Raw genomic sequence first — 21,834 nt, 5'->3', positions numbered from 1 at the left:
ACTTTGCCTATAGTTCATGGGATTATTGTTTTTAATTTGTATTTTTTATACAATATTTGTATATTTTATAAAAACTTCGCTGTTTTGGAAGCACTTATGAGAAGCACTCCTAAACTAAACACAAAACTGAAGAAAAAAGGGGAGGGAAATCCAACATTCTTAATGTGGAAAATAAAAAAAATAAAAATGTTCCCCAATACTCGAATGCCGGCAATATTGAAAGACGGATTACGGACATTCTAGCATTAAAAAAAAAGAAGGTTTGTCCCGAAACTGAAAAAAAAAGGAGAGGGGAGGTCCGACATTCTTAATTTGTAAAAAAATATGTTCCCCAATAATCGAATGCCAGCAATTTTAAAAGACGGAATACTGACATTCTACCATTAAACAAAGGTTTGTCCCGAAACTGAAGAAAAAAGGGGACGGAGATCTGACATTCTTAACTTTTAAAGGTTTCCCAATACTCAAATGCTGGCAATAGTAAAAGACGGAATACAGACATTCTACCACTTAAAAAAACATTGTTTAAATGCATTTGTTCCGAAACGGCAAAAATATAACAAAGAGGGGAGTTCGGACATTGTTAACTAATTTGTAAAAAACTGCTACTGACATTCTACCATTTCTATAACTTGTGTTGCGGACGGAATACGACATTTTACCATTAAAAAAAAAGTTTGTTCCATAACGGCAATAATATAACAAAGTGGGGAGGTGGGGCACTGTCAACTTGTAAAACAGAAATTCCTCATTACTCGAATGCAGGATGGCTTTCACACCTTTGTCAAATGGTAGTAGGATAAGCGCTGATAACAATCTTAATCCCCCAACTCCCAGAGGGCCTGGATGCCTCATGACTTAACCACAACAATCAAAGATAAAGCGGGTGTTCCTTTGGTGGTTTGTATGAGGTCGTTCACACGCCGTACTAAAGTTGGTCTAAGTCCACTTAGACCGGTTCGGGTTCAACTTTTGTGCGTGTGAACGCAAAAAAAGTTAGACCGGATCGGGTTTAAACCCCAAAACTTAAACCGTCCAGCGAGGCGGTCTAAGTCTAAACCGGTTCGGGTTTATCTTTTAACACTGCGTGTGGACAGAATGACATCCGGTTTTAACTCACAACGGACGACCCATTGTGTGGTTCAATGCACACGCCCGGGACCCAGGGTGCTTGTATACGGTTTCTGTTGCCTCTGATGCTGAAAAGCACCGAGTATTTATATTACGTTCTTGCCGCTTACCGAGTTGGCGAAACCCTCTCGATCAGTGTATGCAGTTTAACACAGGCCTACGCCAATGATTTATTAAATTCTGAAACAAAATTATATTTTCCAAGCTTTTTTTGTTGAGTGTCCTACAATAAATTGAAACTGTTTTCCATGCGTATACTACGAGCGCAGCGAAGAAGCATATTTTAATTGTAATGCTTCTCACATGTAGAGCGCTGCCATCCCATATGGATCACTCTCTGATATCCCATAGTTACCATCACCGATCCTGTGGATGTGCCTTTCTATTGCCGTCACCGTTACTAGCGTGTTGTACTTTCAATCTAGGAGAATGAACTGCAGTGGGCGCGAGGCTGTGTGTAGGGGAAATTCCCTACGCCAGCAATATCACCACGTTGTTGGGAAGTTGGGAAAATACTGCAAAGTACCTGTATTTACGTAACTTGCACGTGTGTAGTTGTGTTTATGAACGAATCGAAATAAAAATCGCGGCACCAGCTTTTGAGAGATCGCAACTTCCAATCGATTGAAGTACAAACTAAAAGTATTTATTAAATTGGAAACAGTGGTATAAAACTAAACACAAAAATGAAACGTGTTCTGTTTCATGGAATATGGACAATATTTTGGTGAGTTTTCTCGGCGGTTTGTATCAATATTTTGTTTGTTTAAAAAAATAATTTCGAGTCGTGTTCATGTTTGTTTTAAGTGCCCATATCCTCCCAACGGTAAAACTGTTACCGCGTTCGTTTGAGCCATTTGTATCCAATAATTATGCCCTGTCTGATCATCCAGGGCATGGGGCACTCAGTATCTCGGCATACTCGGTGCGTGAATCTGATGAATAAAACCGGATGTTAGAGCAACGGGGTCACGTCTACTTTGACCTCTTAAAACCGAAGATAAACCGGATTGGGTTTAAATCTGTGCTGTCTGAACGCAATGGGTTTTTATTTTTACGACCACCCCCCGCTGCTCGTAAAAGTTAGACCGGTTCGGGTCTAAGTTAGTACGCTGTCTGAACATACCCTATGAAACACCTTGTGCACAAAACACTATAATAACACGGACACGGTCATCGTGTTTGTGGGCCAAATAATTCTCGGCAGTACTGTATATGAAGCATTTTGGGAGGGCTCAGTCTGTCGAAACTGGGGGCAAACACACCTGCTACCAGTCCTGCTACTGCTTTGGACCAATTCTTGCAGATTACATCTCTGGCTACCTCTGCTAGTCGATGTAATGTCCTCAATGCACTTTTCCTTCCTTCTCCGGGCGCCAGCAAGAGGTTCGAGGCCCTTCCTTTGACCAGCAGACTTTTTTGCGGGGAAGTTTGAAGAATTCATGCAGGCAGAGGCCAAACGTCTTAAGGCAACAAAGAAGATCAACCTTATGAAACCACTGGGTCCGTCCGTCAAGTTGCCTCAGACCAAGGTTAAAACACATTTTGTCATCCCTCATTAAAAGCCTGTTAAGCCAGCACACAGTGCCTTTTGCAACCTAGCCACTAGTCCAGTCGTCACAACATCAGCCATCTGGTGTCTACCTCAGCGTGGCTGACTAGGGGGCAACCCTGGGCCAGCGCTAGGTGGCTGGTTGCTGAGGTCCCGATAACAGCTCGGCCCACATAAATCTGCAGTTGTTGTTCCGACTGATTGATCCTTCACACGTCTATCTGTTCACTCAGGCAACAACCATCAGTTCCCGACGTACTGCACGAGGGGTCCTGATGACCCCAATGCATGAACGAGGGACACTGTGACTTTTCAGTGGGACAGGCTCTTAGCTTACACTTTTCCCCCAATCTCGCTTCTCGCCCGGGTCATCACCAAACTGTAGCAGGATCGACTACAAAATCCTCCTTATAGTCCCTTTTTGGCCCCGCCAGCCGTGATTCACACGACTGATCAAGCTGCTGGTTCATCGCCCCGCAGTTCTCCCCAAAGGGTAGACATCATGTTCCAACCCAGCTCAGGCCTTTCGCAACGAGCTGCGGAGATTGCAGCATGTAGTTATCGATGGTGCAAGCAACGGGCTATACATCCCCTTGATGTAGAGGAGGTAGCAAATTTTTTGCTTGTCAGTCATGATATTGTTTCTGTGTACTCTGACACTTATGTAGACGTTTTTGCATCTCGTCAGGAGCTCTTAGGGAGTTGCGGATTTTGGCAGGTAAGTTTCCTCTGACTTTCCTGTTGTAGAGGAGTTGATCGAGGCTTGGACTACTGTGGTCAACAGGGGTTGTTCGAATACACAGGAGTGCCATGTTCACACCACTGCCACTGGATCGAGTCTTTCGTTTTGTGGCGTTCGTTTACAACTACTTGGCTTATGTGCATGGTACTGGTAGCTTCTGGATGAATGGAAACTTTGAGTAGTAGTCGGCCACAATGAAAAAATTGACGGATTATTTTGCCAGAAAGTGTCTGAAAGTACTGTCTATACTGTATTAGTTTATGTATATAAAAGTACTGTAATTTACCGCTGCCACCATGTTGGCATTTGGCCTTAAGAGGATTGAGGATGAGGAGACTTCTGAGCTTTGGCTCAACTGTTTAGTCAGCCATGATGGAAAAGACTACCACCCTGTATTAGCAGGTGGATATATGACAAATGGCTAGCGCAATGACATGATGGGCATATTTTAAAGGTGTTTCTTTAAGTGATGTCACACTGGCAGCCTGCTGGAAGACCCCAAACACATTTTGTTATTGAGGGATGTTTTCCAGACAGAGGGCAGAGCTGCAGCCAGCGACGCTTTGACCCAGCCAGGGACCTTACAGCAATAAGTGACTTTGATCCAGCCAGGGACCTTACAGCAATAAGTGACTTTGATCCAGCCAGGGACTTTACAGCATTAAGTGACTTTGACCCAGCCAGGGACCTTACAGCAATAAGTGACTTTGACCCAGCCAGGGACCTTACAGCAATAAGTGACTTTGACCCAGCCAGGGACCTACAGCAATAAGTGACTTTGACCCAGCCAGGGACCTTACAGCAATAAGTGACTTTGACCCAGCCAGGGACTTTACAGCAATAAGTGACTTTGACCCAGCCAGGGACTTTACAGCAATAAGTGACTTTGACCCAGCCAGGGACCTTACAGCAATAAGTGACTTTGACCCAGCCAGGGACCTTACAGCAATAAGTGACTTTGACCCAGCCAGGGACTTTACAGCAATAAGTCAGTTCCCACTTTTTCATTGTTCCCTTATTGACTCTTTGTTTTTAATGTGAACAACATTTATATCATCTATATACACGTATACATGTAATACATTTTAGATGTCACTCTCCCAGCGTTGGCACCTACGCGCCTCCGGGTTTGATTTCGAAGTTGGGCGTCCAGGGAGACCATATGTGACCCCCTACGTGAAAATGAGTCAGATGTTGACAATTTCAAGAATTGAGTTGTACATGTACATGTATGCGTGGCTGGTAAGAACACACCAGCAGCACTAATTTTGTATATGTCTAAGCTTTGGGGTGTGTTGCGTTGCTGAGTTACTCCCGTTTTAAATTAGCCAATACATCATTTTTTCTGAAAAACGAATTTCAAGTAAAGTGATGTTTTAAACTACAATTTCGCGCAAAAGGATACAAATTAGACATAAGTATGATCACTAAATTGTTGTATTCATCGCTTTATTGCCTAAATGTAAGTGTTCTCAAGGTTAACCATGCAACTAAAGATCTTAAAAAGTAAAAAAAAAACTTCTTTTTTTTTCACATAAAACTGTCCATAACTTAATTATTATTATTATTATTATTTATTTGACCTCAACAATACAAGTACGTCAGAAAGCACATCAAAAATTAAACGAAAAGCAACGAACCACACAAAATAATAATGAATACAATAAATAAACCAGCAAAAAGCACACAATATATATTAAAAAAAAAAAATATATATATATATATATATATATATATACATGTATATAAAAATAAAAACCCAGAACAGAACATGACAGGAGGGCAACAAGATGAACAAAAAAAAAGGAACGAATTTAAGAGGAGCATAATGCATTGTGCGACATCTGACTCATAATGCATTGTGCGACATCTGACTCATTTTCACGTAGCGGGTCACGTATACCCCTGAAATCTTGCATACCCAACACCAGTACTCAGTGCGAGTCTATGCAAAAACAGTATTGTGCTCTACAGGTAAGTATGAGTAAAGTAGACTCCCCCCCCCCCCCACATAAGTGTGGTTGGGGACAAGGGAATACTTACCTGTAGAGCATCCCTCCCTTCGTCCCCACTGGCCTCGATGTCTTGGGGGTTCTCGAGAAAAGAGGAAGATCGCGCAATACACCGCGGGGCGCTATGGGTCGGCCAATAGAGGCACTATTGAATCTTAGCGATATTACATTTACCTGCTGGTATTGTGCTCTACAGGTAAGTATTCCCTCGTAGACCCAAATTACACTTCTGTGAGGGGGGGATTTAACATTTGTCTGAATAATAACTTTTTAATTTGTTTGAAAAACATTAAATTGCAGCAATACTTGATGGAAAACTTTCTGCGAAGACAATTTGTGCTTCGGCCACTCACTGCATTGGTAGACATTATGATCTACATAATCTTTATGGATATTCAGAAGCTGTTGCAACCAACAGGTAAGCTCAACTGTAATTTACATCTTGACATTTTTTATAACTGTTAGTTAAAGACCTGCTTGAACGAAAATGTCAAGTCAGTAACTTTGCATACCCTTTATCTAGCGCTTTTCTGAAAAATTCGCAAATAGCTCTGTTACGTGATCACTCATGTTACGTCATAATTGGGAGCTTCAATTTGTATAGCCGCTTTGTTGCAGCGCTGAGGTAAAACAAATTAAACTAGGAAGAGTTTTGGACCCCAGTGATTCATTCAAACACACATGAGGAAACTTCTGTAAATGAACAAGCTGAGCAATCCAAATTCAGTTGCTAAAAGCCATAAAGACTTTAGGCAACCCATGCAATCCTAATTCAGTTGCTAGAAGCCATAAAGACTTTTGGCAACCCATGCAATCCTAATTCAGTTGCTAGAAGCCATAAAGACTTAAGGCAACCCATGCAATCCAAATTCAGTTGCTAAAAGCCATAAAGACTTTTGGCAACCCATGCAATCCTAATTCAGTTGCTAGAAGCCATAAAGACTTTAGGCAACCCATGCAATCCAAATTCAGTTGCTAAAAGCCATAAAGACTTTAGGCAACCCATGCAATCCTAATTCAGTTGCTAAAAGCCATAAAGACTTTAGGCAACCCATGCAATCCAAATTCAGTTAAAAGCACTTGTGATAATGAACCACAATAATGTTATTTGACTTGAAACAAAAAAAGACCCACTGCTTGTATACATGTGGTTAAAAATGACACTGTTTGCCAGTAATATTACTAACTAAGCATAATAATTGTAAACTTAGATGCCTTACAAGTACATGTACATTTTTAAATAATAATACATAAACTACAGCATTTATAATGCGAACTTTACTAAATAAGAAAAACATTCAAAGGCGCCGGTCAAGTTTTGTCAAGATGTTGGAAAGCAGCAAGAACAGGTGTGTTTTGAGTTTCTGCTGGAAGAGAGTGTTGTTATGGATTTGTCTGAGGTATTACGGAAGTGCCAGAGTCTTGGTGCTATGTTGGAGTAAGCCCTGTTCCTGTTTCCTTTCATATGATGTATAGATTGTCAAAATAGCTTATGTGGTTCTACGACTGTAGAAGAGACTATCAGACATGCCAACTAGTACGTTTTTGCTGTATTTTGACTGTAGAAGAGACTATCAGACATGCCAACTAGTACGTTTTTGCTGTATTTTGACTGTAGAAGAGACTATCAGACATGCCAACTAGTACGTTTTTGCTGTATTTTGACTGTAGAAGAGACTATCAGACATGCCAACTAGTACGTTTTTGCTGTATTTTGACTGTAGAAGAGACTATCAGACATGCCAACTAGTACGTTTTTCCTGTATTTTGACTGTAGAAGAGACTATCAGACATGCCAACTAGTACGTTTTTCCTGTATTTTGACTGTAGAAGAGACTATCAGACATGCCAACTAGTACGTTTTTGCTGTATTTTGACTGTAGAAGAGACTATCAGACATGCCAACTAGTACGTTTTTGCTGTATTTTGACTGTAGAAGAGACTATCAGACATGCCAACTAGTACGTTTTTGCTGTATTTTGTACGGGTTTTTGTAAAAAATACGGGTGTACAGGTTTTGCACACAAAAAATACAGTTTTGAGCATCGCCACCGCAAAAAATAAAATTTTCTCCCCCTTGGCCATCGTGCCCTTTTTTAAACTCAAGTTCAATATTTATTTGGCACAATTGCAAATTCCCTTCTTGTAGCCGGCGTTAGCTACGACAACTTTTGAACTCCATGCGTCCATATTTTACTGCATGCTTCAATGGAGCCTTGTCATGTAGCCCGTGTAGCCGCTGTAGCAGCAAATCGGTACACCCTTTGGACTTAAACATTTTACAACCATCCCCTATACTTAAAGGTTATATGTACTTTTTCCTAACAAAAAACACAATGTCCACAGATTTACAAGCCTCCCTTGAAATGTTACTTACTGAGGTGCCGTAGTTTTTGAGAAATGAGTAAAAGTAATAATTTTCGTCTCAGTTTAAGTATGTAAAAACATATTAACCAGTTATGCTATGGTTTTGTTATAATACTAGCGGGATGCTGTGCTTCGCGCGGCACCCCGCTAGAACCCGCTAAATGAGGAGGATTCTAGTATATACAAATGTTGTGAAAGGTAATGTGGGGTAAGGGAGGTAATTATACAGGTAATAATCGCTTCGTATTGGATTAGAAATTGTATTTATAATTGGTAAGGAAAATTGTCATTAATATTGTATTTTGAGAAAATAGAATTAGGTGTTACAAACAACTTACCAACCAAATGGACCGAGAGTTTCTAACCTAGCAGAGTCTTTCTCGAAGGCTAAATGACAACACAACAAACATGAACAGGTAACATAAGTGAAACTATGAATGGGGTTAGAAAGCATACAGAAAAAGGCAGTGGGTAAACAATGAATAGGGGGAGAAAAAGGAGGGGGTGAAGGGAAGGGAGTGGCTTGACCACAAGCAAGAAAATGGAAACACAAAGGACAACATCAAGTGTGGGGAGGTGGGGTAAAAAAGTAATTAGTTAGTGAATGAGGCTGAGGCTAAAAGGCTATGGGGAAAAAGGAGACGGCAAAACTACAGGTTTATTAGTCGATTCCTTCTTGGATGATCAGACCATGGGGTTGAATGGTCTGGAGGCGTCTAATCCAGAGTTTCTCCCTACTCAAACGCACAGTCTCTCTGTGGTTGCCTAGTGCCTCTATGCCCTGTAAAATCATGTCAGAAATGGAGTGATTAGGAAGATTGAAGTGATGACCTACAGGTGTATCTAGCTTTTGGGTCTTGACTGTAGATCTGTGGCCGTAGAAACGCCTCTTGAGTGTAGTTCTTGTTTCACCTATATATTGAACACCACAGACTCTGCAAGATATGAGATAAATGAGATTAGTGGTGGTGCAGGTGACATGACCCCTTGTCTTATGGGTGGTACCGCCGGTGTTACTGGTGAAGGAGTCCGATTCCCTGATGTGTTGTCTACAGACGATGCATTTGGAGATGTTGGAACACCTAAAAGTTCCCTGTGGTAGAGGGGGATTAACATCATCATTAATGGGAGGGACTTCTGCTTGGACAATGAGATCCCTGAGACTTTGTGGGCGTCTGTAGGCAACTATGGGTTCTTCCTGCACAGCACGTTGAAGTCGATCTGATGTGTGAAGAATATGATGGTTAGAACTAGTTATTTTACGAATGGGAGGAAGTGAGGGGTGGCAAGTGACAACAAAAGGAACTTTCCCCGTAGGACTCTGTTGTTTCTTGGGTCCTTTGGAAAGTACTGACTCCCTAGAACGAGCCTTGACTCTCTGGATAGCTCGATGGACTGCTAGAGATCTATGACCCCTGGAAACAAGGTGTTTCTTAAGTTCCTGTGAGTGGTGGATAAAATCAGAATCATTAGAACAGATTCGACGGAGTCTGAGGGCCTGACTGTAGGCTATGCTGGTTTTGCAGTGTCGGGGGGTGACAGCTAGTGGAATGTAGGTATTGGTGTTCGTCTGTGGGTTTAACGAAGAGATCTGTGATTAAGCCTTCATCCGTCTTGAGAACCTTGACATCCAGAAAGTGTGTATCCTTGGTTGAGTATTCGCTCGTGAATTTGATGGTCCTGTGGAAGGAATTTATGTGATTAATGAAAGCTTTGAGGCTTGCTTCATCGCTTGTCGAGATGAAAAGATGTCATCGATCTAGCACCACCAGACACCAGACACCAGACGCCAACATGCGCTGTTCAAGATGGCTCATGAAAAGGCACGCCATTGATGGTGCCATACGTGTGCCCATTGCAGTGCCCTGTACCTGTAGGAAATTCTTACCCATGAAAGAAAAGTTGTTTTTTGTTAGAACATGTTGCATGAGGGATACAATGTCTGAAATGGGCGGTGATGTGTGACCACTCTTAGCCAGAGCTGAGGAGCAGGCAGCAATCCCTTCATCTTGGGGAATGTTGGTGTATAGAGAGGTTACATCAAAAGTACCGATGATGGCTGTGTTTGGGACATGCTTCTGAATACCTGCGATTTTGCGGAGGAAACCTGGAGTGTCATGAATTAATGATGGAATCTGCGGCATTAATGGCTTGAGAAAACTGTCAAAAAAAAAAATGTTCTCAGTGGGGGAACCATTGCCAGATATGATGGGTCTTCCTGGGTTGTCTGGTTTGTGTACCTTTGGAAGGAGGTAAAACCTGGCTGTTCTACAGTCGACCGCGGAGAGAAACTTGTGAGCTTTCTTGGAGAGGTTGTCACAGTCATGCATTTCGTCCAGTGTTTGTTGAATCTCCTTTGAGAAGGTGCCTGTTGGATCAGTGTCAAGTGGTTTATAATTAGTTTTGTTGTTCAGTTGTCTCATGGCTTCATCGATGTATTGCTGACGACCCATGACAACAACAGCAGAGCCCTTGTCGGCTGGCTTGATGATGATGTCTTTCCGTGCTCGCAGAGTCTGAAGAGCCTCACGCTCTTCTCTAGGGAGGTTGTCATGAGTCCTGTGGGTAGAATGATCAATCAAGTTAATTTGTGAACTAACAACCTGCAAGTAAGTTTCAAGGGAAGGAACACAGTTCTTAGGTGGTACCCATTTACTCTTACAATAAAATGGCTCAGGATCCATGGGTGGTGAGTCGAGGAAGAATTCACGGAGTCAAATTCTACGGTAGTAGTCAGTAAGGTCCTGACTAAGCTCAACCTGATTGACTGTGGGAGGAGTGGGGCAGAAGTTGAGTCCCTTGGAGAGAAGGTCATTTTCTGCATCTATATATGCTATCTTGAAGCGGAACTTAGGTCCATCTGCTCAAGTGCCCGTGTGAGCAATTCACCAGTGAGATCGATGCTGGTTTAACTAAACTTGAATCTGTTCTGATTTCTAGGAGAAATGGCAAGATTGGTCGTCTTGTCTTCAAACAGCAGCATCACAGACGGAGACGATTCAAACGCAATGTACCCACTGAAGCTGAACCGTCGGCCCCTCAATCCACATTCATTAACCTCTCATTATGTACCCTTTCAGATACCCTTGCTCAAAACGGTCATTTTAGGTGTTCCAACATCTCCAAATGCATCGTCTGTAGACAACACATCAGGGAATCGGACTCCTTCACCAGTAACACCGGCGGTACCACCCATAAGACAAGGGGTCATGTCACCTGCACCACCACTAATCTCATTTATCTCATATCTTGCAGAGTCTGTGGTGTTCAATATATAGGTGAAACAAGAACTACACTCAAGAGGCGTTTCTACGGCCACAGATCTACAGTCAAGACCCAAAAGCTAGATACACCTGTAGGTCATCACTTCAATCTTCCTAATCACTCCATTTCTGACATGATCTTACAGGGCATAGAGGCACTAGGCAACCACAGAGAGACTGTTCGTTTGAGTAGGGAGAAACTCTGGATTAGACACCTCCAGACCATTCAACCCCACGGTCTGAACATCCAAGAAGGAAACGACTAATAAACCGTCTTGCCGTCTCCTTTTTCCCCATAGCCTTTTAGCCTCAGCCTCATTCACTAACTAATTACTTTTTTACCCCACCTCCCCACCCTTGATGTTGTCCTTTGTGTTTCCATCTTCTTGCTTGTGGTGTTTCCATCTTCTTGCTTCACCCCCCCCCCCCCTTTTTGTCCCCCTATTCATTGTTGACCCCCACATTTTACAACCATCCCCTATACTTAAGTACACCTCCATACTTTACTGCATGCTTCAATGGAGCCTCGTTCTTGTAGCCCGTGTAGCCGCTGTATCCGCAAATTGGTGGCTGAGTTCGGGCGGTGTGTTCTTGGCCCGAGTGCGCTGTTCTCACGCCCGAACGATGAGAACATGACCCGAGAATGATTCACTCGGAACAAGATCACACACCACCTTTCATCGGGGGTTTCGAGAACAACACTTTACAAAATGGCAGCACAACATCAAGAGAATAACTAAATTAGATGCAAAATGACTCTTAAATAGACTGTTAAAGTTAATATTGATAAGTTGAAAGTTGATAGTCGTTCCAAAGAAAATAGTGAAATTGTGGTCTCTTTTCTACTGTCGGGTTTCCAATTGTTAAAAAAACATCCTATTTAAGTGACGAACCACGTTGTCACATGACAAGTACCGAACCTCTTTTCGTGGCGCTTTTATCACATCGTCGTTTGAGCAGATGAAACAAGAACAGCGCTCCGTCTTGTTCTCGAGCATCCAAGAACACGCCACCCGAACTCGGCCATAGATTTTACAAGCATCCCCTTATACTTAAGTAAACCTCCATACTTTACTGCATGCTTCAATGGAGCCTCATTTTTGTAGCCCATGTAGCCGCTGTAGCAGCAAATCGGTAAACCCTTTGGACTTGAACATTTTACAACCATCCCCTACACTTGGCTAATGACTCTTTGGCAGGCAAGCCTGACAACGGCACAAGTGCTTCACTGGATTTGCCCGACGTGTCTTACGCTCAACCCAGACGCTCCAGACTGTTTTACTATAACGCGGTCATTACTAACTCTTACATTTAGTTTGTTAGATGGCTCTCCTTACTCCTCTTTTGAACAATGGACAAATGGTAAATAGGAGTCATGCCAGTTCAGTCTAGCGCCCTCTTGAGGTCGCTCTTGGTTCAGTTCATGTTATGACTTCTCTGTATAAGTTTACGATTATTCCTGACCCGTTGGCAGTATTAAAAGCCGTAGTTTCTCATGAAAATTAGTTCTATTTTGAGGTTCCATTCTGCTGTAGTTTTCGGTAGGAACGAGTGTTTGTAGCAATCCTTGTTTGCGGGTACTCTGATGAAGGATATTGATTTTGTTGAACGAGTTTGTACTCCAGTCATTTTGTTTGGGTTTTGATTTAGATGGTCAGAATTTATTGCAGCTCTATGATGTATGGACTTGTAAAGTAAGGATAGGTATGCAGCCATTCTGCGCTCCCCAAGAGGTTTCCAGCCCAGAGTTGAGATGATTGAAGAGACACTATCGGTCTTAGTGTATCTATTTGAAACGAATCTTGCGGCTCTGCGTTGGACTGCCTCAAGTTGGATTATTTTTTTGTGTAAAATGGATCCCAGATACTAGCACAACACTCCAGGCGTGGGAGGACTAAGGTCTTGTACACTGCTTCCTTTACTCGGAAGAACAGGGGAACAGCTGTGGAGATTTTTACGCTATGAGGCCTAAAATTTGGTTTCCCTTTGTAGCTACCTTGCCGATGTGCTGTGCCCAAGTCAAGTTACTGTTTATATGTACCCCTACAGAGGTATGGGATATAACGTTGTCCAAGTCATGACCGTTGAGAGAGTAGCTTGTTGTTAGTGGTGTCTATTTATGCGTTATGTGCATACAGTAGCATTTGGAGACATTGAATTCCATTTGCCATTTAGATGCCCAGTTCTGTAATCTGTGTATGTCTTTCTGTAGCTCTGTACTTTCAGTTAGTGAAGTCATCTCTCGGTAGACGACACAGTCTACCGAGACAGACGACAAAGTCTTCCCCACTACGTGGATTTACTGACAATGGTCCAGACATTGAGGCCGCAAATCGCCGCACCGCTCAACAAAAGGTCACCATGTTGGAACTCATGCTTGGCCAAATCGCAAACTACTGCCCTGTCATATCCCGTAACACCATTGTTCGAAACTCATCCTCAATTTTGAACATTTGGCAGGCAGTACGCCTACATTTTGGGTTTCAGTCAACAGGGGGTCATTTCATTGACTTTGCCTCAATTCAACTCAAACCAGATGAGCGCCCAGAGGATCTGTATCAGTGCCTCGTTGCGTTCGTTGAGGACAGCCTCCTTCTTCGCGACTCCGGCATATGTCACCACGGCATACCTATCCAGAAAGACGTGGAGCTCACCCCCACACTTGAAAACTTTATTGTCCTCTCATGGCTTCGGCTCAACCATCCTACCCTACCTAGGCTAATCAAACAACGCTATGGCACCGAACTCCGCTCACGGACATTGGCATCAATCAAACCCGAAATCTCACAGGCCCTCGACTCCCTCCTGGATGAACTCCACACTTCTGAAGACGCCGATCAATGCACACTTCCACCTTTCGGCCAACCTCGTTCACAAAGCCGAAACCTCGACAGACGACACCTCGACCCCAAAGCAACAAACCATTCAAGTCATGTCTGCTGTGTAAGCAAGTTGGCCGATCAGACTCTCTCCACTTCCTGAGCGAGTGCCCACACTTACCTGAGGGAGACCGCAAATACATCGCGAGAGCTCGCCAAGTTGCCAGCATTTTCGAGGAGGATGACTCCAGTGCTGAAACCTTTGAGCTAGCATGCACACCAGTCACCGAGTCCCATGAACCTTCCACACTCCGTGTCCAAATTCATCAATCTCCATACGCATCATAATTGACAGCGGAGCGACCGGAAATCTGATTCGCAACTCCACAGCCATAAAACTTGGGGTCAAGATCTCAAAGAGTTCCCAGTCGGCACACCAGGCAGACGGCTCATCCCCCCTGAACGTCATCGGCGAGACCAAACTATCCCTCACAAGCACCGACACAAGCGCCAAATCACTGTCGAGACCATGGCCCCCTCCGAGCCTCGTACATAGTGTCGCTGGCAAAGTGCGCATCCCAAATCTCAATTCTGAGCCCCGCGTGCTACGACGACAGGAACAATTCTGCCAAGTCCGGTGTTCGTTCATTCCTCAAACGCCCGACGAAAACCCTGTCAACCCAACAGAGACCAAACCGCTTCCCCGCCAGCCTCCACGCACACCAAACGTGGCCCCTCGCTTCTCCGCCTCCGTCTCTATCGACCCAGATAACACTATTTAGTCACAGTTCCTCTCTCTGCTCGAAGAGTATGACGAGGTATTTGACCCCGCTTTCCCTGGCTACAACGGCTCTGCAGGCCCCTTTCAAGCAGTCGTAAACATGGGTCCAGTTCAACCCCCACAGCGCAAAGGCCGATTCTCCCAGTACGCTCAAGACAAGCTCCAAGAACTCCAGCACAAGTTTGATGAACTTGAAAGCTTGGAGTCTTTGCCCGTAGTACAGCGAAAAATGCAAAGCCCCTCTGAAGTCTCTTCCATCCGAGACACCGGTTGAAGTCGGCGACTTGGTATACCTCTACAGCGACCGCAACAAGTCTTGTGCACGAAATCGCTATCTAGTCTCATCTGTCGAGGGCCTGTGGTGCATATCCGCAAAACTCTGCTACAAAGTTCCCTGCAATTTGAGTCGTCCCCTCCCATACTCTCGCGATAACGCCAACAATGACGATGCTGACTTTGAACCCGTGCCTCAGCCCCCGTTCCGCCGGACATTCCTCACGAACTTTCCACGCCAGCCGAACGTCCAACGCTGTTCCCGGCAGTGCCCATCCAGCTACAGATTTTGGTCCCGACTTACACTTGGCTAATGACTCTTTGGCAGGCAAGCCTGACAACAGCACAAGTGCTTCACTGGATTTGCCCGACGTGTCTTACACTCAACCCAGACGCTCCAGACTGTTTTACTATAACGCGGTCATTACTAACTCTTACATTTAGTTTGTTAGATGGCTCTCCTTACTCCTCTTTTGAACAATGGACAAATGGTAAATAGAAGGAGTCATGCCAGTTCAGTCTAGCGCCCTCTTGAGGTCGCTCTTGGTTCACTTCATGTTATGACTTCTCTGTATAAGTTAACGATTATTCCTGACCTGTTGGCAGTATTAAAAGCCGTAGTTTCTCATGAAAATTAGTTCTATTTTGATCGTGTATGGTTAGACATCCAACTACTACTCCTATAGTGGCGATGTAATTCCGAGTGGCGGGGCATTCTGCAATTACTCCCAATATTTATTGACACAAATAAGTTTTCGGCCGACTACTTTACGGCCGACAATGATTATCCAGCGAACTCTATTCATGGTGTTCCTTCAACGTTCACCCACACACATAAATCAAGCGCAACTGAGATTCCCTCGCATCCCACCGCTGTTTACTCGCTGACAGTTAGTTTTGCGCATGTGCGAAACTGATGATGAGCGCCCTCTTGTGTCGAAATCGTAAACAAAATGTAGCCTTTCAACTATTGAAAACGATTCAGGGTCATCGCGATCTTCGACCAATTAAAAGCCAAGATGGAAAACTATAAACATGAATATGCAATGAAGTTAGTTGCGATGGTGGGATTTTGAGTCAAATTGATCTTTCAAAACCTACATAATGTGAATTTTCTTGATGAGAAATAGACCTCACACGTAAGCAATATATAACAACTAATGTTTTCCACTCAAAATTTAGAGAGCAAACCCTTTGAAAACAATTCCCTGTTTATTTTTGTAACACATGACGACGCTCTGGTGAAGCATTTTTATCAAGAGTAATGCACACAAGCAATGGGAAATTGTCGCTTTTTGTGACGTGTGCATTGCAACAAACATTGTGCATTCAAGTATGCGTTTGTTTTGTTTGAATGTGAAACATGTGGGCACTGTGGAAGCGAAATAGTCGGCCGCGTCAGAAAAACGTCAGGGGAGTCCCACTGATTTTGATTAATCCAGAGGGTTTGCTGCTAAATAAACGGAATAATTTGATAGAATTATAACTTTCCTCTACAACAAACATTGTTTGAATATCAGGGAAATTCAATTTTACTAACAAACGCCAACAAAACTCACGGTTGACGTCCTTTTGGTCTCGGTTTTAAGTCATAGAAACATGCACAAAACAGCGACGGGGTCACTGCTATGAATAATTTATCTCATGTTGAACTTTCTGAAAATCTTGCGCATGCGCAAAACTATTTGGCACTCGATGTGCATGTAGAGCTCTGAACAGCGGTGATCCATAGTCATTGCACGCACGCTAGCACAAACCTGCATTGCATAACCTTCACGACAGTTTATCTGACGTCCAAATTTCACAGGGACCCGTCGAACACATTCATTGAACAACAGAGGGCGCTGTTGTCAGAAATGCCCTTATATGGTATTTGTCGTTTAGTGAACGGACGAAAAACATGGTGAATGAATCGAGTTTGTAAAAGAATTTGCCAAAATAAAGACGCAAAAGAGCGCCTGAAGCAAGATGTACATGTATTCTCCTAGCTTACCAGTTTTCACGGTATTATGCCTTTTTCTTTGAATTGGAAAAAAAATAATGATGCCATATTTCAACCGATGCCCTAATATCTTCATTTGTTAATATGAATTATGCAAACATAATATATTAAAACTTGATGGACATTGAAATGTTCACACTACACACCTATCTTCGATGACTTCAACTGGCCCCATATGTTTTGAGTTTTTCCTGTTTTCATGGCAAACGAGAAAGTATGGTTTCACGGTGAAGCCATACATGGAAGAAACATCTGCAGTGACTATAAGTGTTCTTTGATACTCTGTGTATGACTCTATAGCCAGCAGTTGTCTTCATTTTATTCAAAATATTTTTTTATTAAAAAAAAAAATAATAATAATAATAATAATAATAATAATAATAATAATAATAATAATAATAATAATAATGATAATGATGATGATGATGATGATGATGATGATGATGATGATGATGATGATGATGATGATGATGATGATGATGATGATGATGATGATGATGATGATGATGATGATGATGATGATAATGGAAAGTGTGAATAATTGCTGGCTTTCAAATCTGAAAGATCTTTATTTTTTGTCTTAATATTTACAATAAAGCGTGTAAATAAACAGTGATAATTGAATCAACAAGCTGATGTTTAAATTTTAATATTACTAATAATATTGATATGAGGGTTAACAAATAAAAATCTCCAAAAATATTAGAAAATGATATAAGGCACATGGCTTCTTTAAGCCTCTGTATTTTTTTCCAGAATGCTCAGCAAAATATTCATTCACATGATTTGATCATTATGAATTAGTGAATTGAAATAGTGTTTGATGAAACTTTTTCGGAGGGCAAATATTTTTATATGGCCTCAACATTATTACATATTTTTGTACCTGTAGAAATGCCTAACATACCAAACTTTTTGCATTTACAAGTGCAAATGACCAGTGGAGCCTTATGTGTTTCTAAGTTTTGGTCAAGGGAGAAGAGACTCTTTGCTTGGCAAATAAAACCACACAATTTTTATGTAGGGACTGTTTACATCGCGCACAGAGAGGTAAAAGATTTGCCACGATTTTAGGGACACCTCGAAAACAGGACCTCCTAGGATATACAAGATGAATTTAAGAACTATGCCCCCAAGTGCAAGAAACAAAACTTTTTTGGATGATTTGTTGTCTTCTTCATTGAAATTAAATTAATTTTGTTTTTTACTTGTCTTCTTTTGACAAAATGAAATTTACTAAGGGTTTCTAAATGTATAAGATATGATTTATTAATATCTTTAAGATGTGATTTATCAATATATTTTTTATACAAAACCTGTATCTTTGGGTTAACCACCCACAAGGAAACCTCTTCCCAATTATTATTATTACTAGCGGGGTTGGGTGCCGCGCTTCGCGCGGCAACCCCGTTAGAAAGCTCTACGTATAAAATGCTGCAAGTGTAGCGCTGTGTACAGGGGAGGGTTAAAGTCGCTGGGCAGGGTCACAATAAAAATTACTGTGGCAAACCACCCAGCCTTTCCCCCTTCCGCGCGGGTCCCGCCAGTCAGGTGGTTCTCCGTTTCGTGTATTTTCCTCTGTCCAGTTTATTTTTCCCTGTCCAATGTCATCGATACCATATTTTCCTGGGGATAAGACGTGTCTTATCTGACTTTTTAGACCCCAAAAACATTGATGCGTCTTATCTTTCGGTGCGCCTTGTCTGCTGACGATTTTTTTTTTTTTTATGATCACGGCGTGAAATAATAAATACCTTCATGTCCAGTTCAAATCAACGATCTTTGTGTGAAGAATCCTTACTCAATAATGCGGTCAAACAAGGCTATTCAGACACTGAGACCGTATTTTCGTTCGAACAATGCCGCAATCCCCCAGACGGTCCAATTATTCGTGTTTATTCCCCATGACCGCGCTTTCATTCCACCAATGCCGCAATGCGTCTAGCTTTCGGTCTAACAGACGTTGGCGGTGTACAAACATTTTTCTGTGTGGCCGGGTATTCGTTCTGAAAACGATTGACAGTCAGTAACTTCATACAAACGTCATTCACCCAACCGCTATTGTGTGGTAAACTTTGAGGGTTTTTATTGTAGAGAACAATGATCTCTGAAGTGTGCTTTAGGCTGAACGTATTTTAAGAGGATAGGGTAATAATTTATTTGCCTCTGTTTAGACTTTTGTGATTGATAAGTGCTTTGGGAACTTAACTGTCATCTTTGGTAGGACAAGAGTTTTATATTAATGTTACAACAAACGTTCAAATCGTATTAATATTTATTGCCTCTTTTTAGACGTTTGCTTTAAAAAGTATTAATATTATGAGAACGTAGCATTGTCTTACTAGGATATGATTTGTATTTGTTTGTAAGGCCAACTAAAATAATACAACACTAGCCAAAAAAATTAGGGACGAAAACACATTTTATTTTATTGAATTATTTTATTGCTTCAGAACTTTGGGTAGGAACAGTTGTTAAAATCATGTTTGCCCTTGCATGAAACTTACCTGTTAAATCAACGATGTCCAAGTTCAGACTCGAACGTCTCTCAAAATTACACAGAAAATTAGCCCCAAAACGCAACCGTTTCGAGGTCTGTAAATTTAATCACGCAACACAAAAGCAGATATCACGCCTATAAGCGTTGTTACTGTGCGTGTGACAATAAATACAAGAAACATTGAACGCTTGAGACTAAACGCCCTCTATTGGTAAAAATTACGCAAACTAGCAATAAACGTATAGAGACAAGACTCAACGTGTCTGGGCATGCTTGGGATCCGCACAGTCACGTGGGAATTTTAGTGCATTTCCAGGCAGTGCAAATGCGAGGGCATAGCGCAACCCGTCGGTGAACATCGCTCAATATGGTGCCCACATGTCCCCAACATCTGTTGTGCAATCTCGAGATTGAGCAGCGCAATTCACAGTGTACATGTACATACTAATGTGCATGCAGCGACATCCCGGCCGGCTGATACATTACTACACACACACGCTATGTCCATCTGTCGTTGCAATGTATCTGTATCAGCAAGGATCCTCTTTGTGTGGGGCGTCGGATGTCCAGGGAGGCATTGTGTTCATGTTGCAAATAAAATTAACTTCAGACAGTGCGTGGACCATGGTTTCTGCCCGCTGATTAGGCCGGACTTTATGTTATTAACAATATACAGCGTTGGCTGATTGGATGAAGGTCGGTATATGTAGGTTCTCAAAGGCAACAAATTACGTCTTTGTGTCAATGTACCGACACGGGGTGGCGCCAGGTGTTCTTTTGTGTGCAATTAAACATGCGCCTTGTGCGGCAGTGCGCCTTGTCTGCTGACGTTTGAATTTTTTGGGGTCATTTTAGCGTCCTGCGCCTTGTCTGCCGAGCGTCTTATCCGCAGGAAAATACGGTAGTCCCTTGTTCTTTTTCCCCTTTCCGTACAATTTTCCCAGCCCTTTTTAATATGTTCCCTTCTTTTTTGGCCGTTCCCCCGCCCCTTACGTACCACACTGTGTGCACCTTCCTTCTCCCTGTCCCACAGCGTGCTCTAATAAGCCCCCCCCCCCCCACCACCAGCTTTCGTCCTGTCGTCGTGCCTCGATCCCATGCATTGTTCTTTACTGTACGCGCAAAGTTACTGGATGCTCGCGCTGTGACTGTGACATCACAAAGGACGCTTGCACTCAATCCCAAAGTTATACACGCTCACGCTTTGACTGTGAAGTCACAAACAACACATATCCCCAACCCTAGGGTACCCCGAAATTGACCCCAGGACGCATCATTTTAGCAGGGTGCGAGCAACACTTAACGTGAAAACAACACGGCGGCGCCCATGCGATTTAAGCGCTTTAATAATATAGATATTATCAGACCTACCAAGTCTCACGCATTAGTCGTGAGACTCACGCATTTGGGCTCTGTCTCACGCTCACACGCACAGCAACCATTTTCTCACGCATTGGGGCCAGACCGGGACACTATTGGTAATTACTCAAAATAATTATTAGCATAAAACCTTTCTTGGTGACGAGTAATAGGGAGAGGTTGATGGTATAAAACATTGTGAGAAATGGCACCCTCTGAAGTGCCATAGTTTTTGAGAAAGAAGTAATTTTCCATGAATTTGATTTCGAGACCTCAGATTTAGAACTTGAGGTCTCGAAATCAACCATCTAAATAAACGCACACAACTTCGAGTGACAAGGGTGTTTTTTTTCTTTCATTATTATCTCGCAAGTTCGATGACCGATTGAGCTCAAATTTTCACAGGTTTGTTATTTTATGCACTTGTTGAAATACACACACTGTGAAGGCTAGTCTTTGACAATTACCAATAGTGTCCACTGCCTTTAAGAGTGAAATGAACTTTGTTTTCCTTTTTTTTTTCACGACAAAAATGTTTTGTGTTTTCCATAACTTTGAAAAACTGGTTGATTTGATTTTTTTTTTTTTTCACAAGTTATTTGACATAGTCTTTGAATCTGACTGGAGTCTTATGGACTCTAGTAGATTGACGTAGACAAGATTCCATTGAGCTGGGGCTCTGTGGTGTAGTCAGAGAGGTAGATCAGCATCAAGTGTTGGCAAGGTAGTGTCCTCCTGGGTAGGTGGTGGTTCTGCGATGAGAGGTTGGTTGTCGACATTGAGGCTGTGATTTTTGACCTGGAGATGGGTGCTGCTTGGTTGGGCGGCGGTGATCATGGTGATTGGGATTTGACTGCTTACAATTATCCCACCTACCTCTATCACTGACTGCATAAGTGGCTTCTTGACGACTGGCTTCAACTAAATCAGCTTCACGCTCACTTGTCTCAAAAGAACAGCCAATGGTTAGTAGTTGGTCGAGGGTCATTGTCTCTCGCAGGGCTCTTCTGCGAAGACGTTGAGATTGACAGCT

General features: G+C 42.6%; 1 protein-coding gene and 1 pseudogene across 2 annotated transcripts in view; one reads left to right on the top strand and one right to left on the bottom strand.

Annotated features, from left to right (window-relative positions):
* Window positions 1–21,834, top strand: part of LOC139951715 (lysosomal alpha-glucosidase-like) — a 232,474-nt gene that overhangs the window by 130,136 nt on the left and 80,504 nt on the right. For both annotated transcript variants that reach the window (XM_071950765.1, XM_071950763.1), the window contains exon 11: window positions 5,738–5,855. In XM_071950765.1, the coding sequence (XP_071806866.1) occupies window positions 5,738–5,855 (118 nt within the window). The remainder of the gene's footprint in view (window positions 1–5,737; window positions 5,856–21,834) is intronic.
* LOC139951717 (uncharacterized) lies at window positions 9,124–10,257 on the bottom strand (annotated as a pseudogene).

This window comes from Asterias amurensis, chromosome 19 (genome assembly GCF_032118995.1).
Source record: "Asterias amurensis chromosome 19, ASM3211899v1".
In the NCBI taxonomy this organism is placed as follows: Eukaryota; Metazoa; Echinodermata; class Asteroidea; order Forcipulatida; family Asteriidae; genus Asterias; species Asterias amurensis.
The sequence above is the reverse complement of the archived record's forward strand: the minus strand, read 5'-3'. Positions and strand labels throughout refer to the sequence as shown.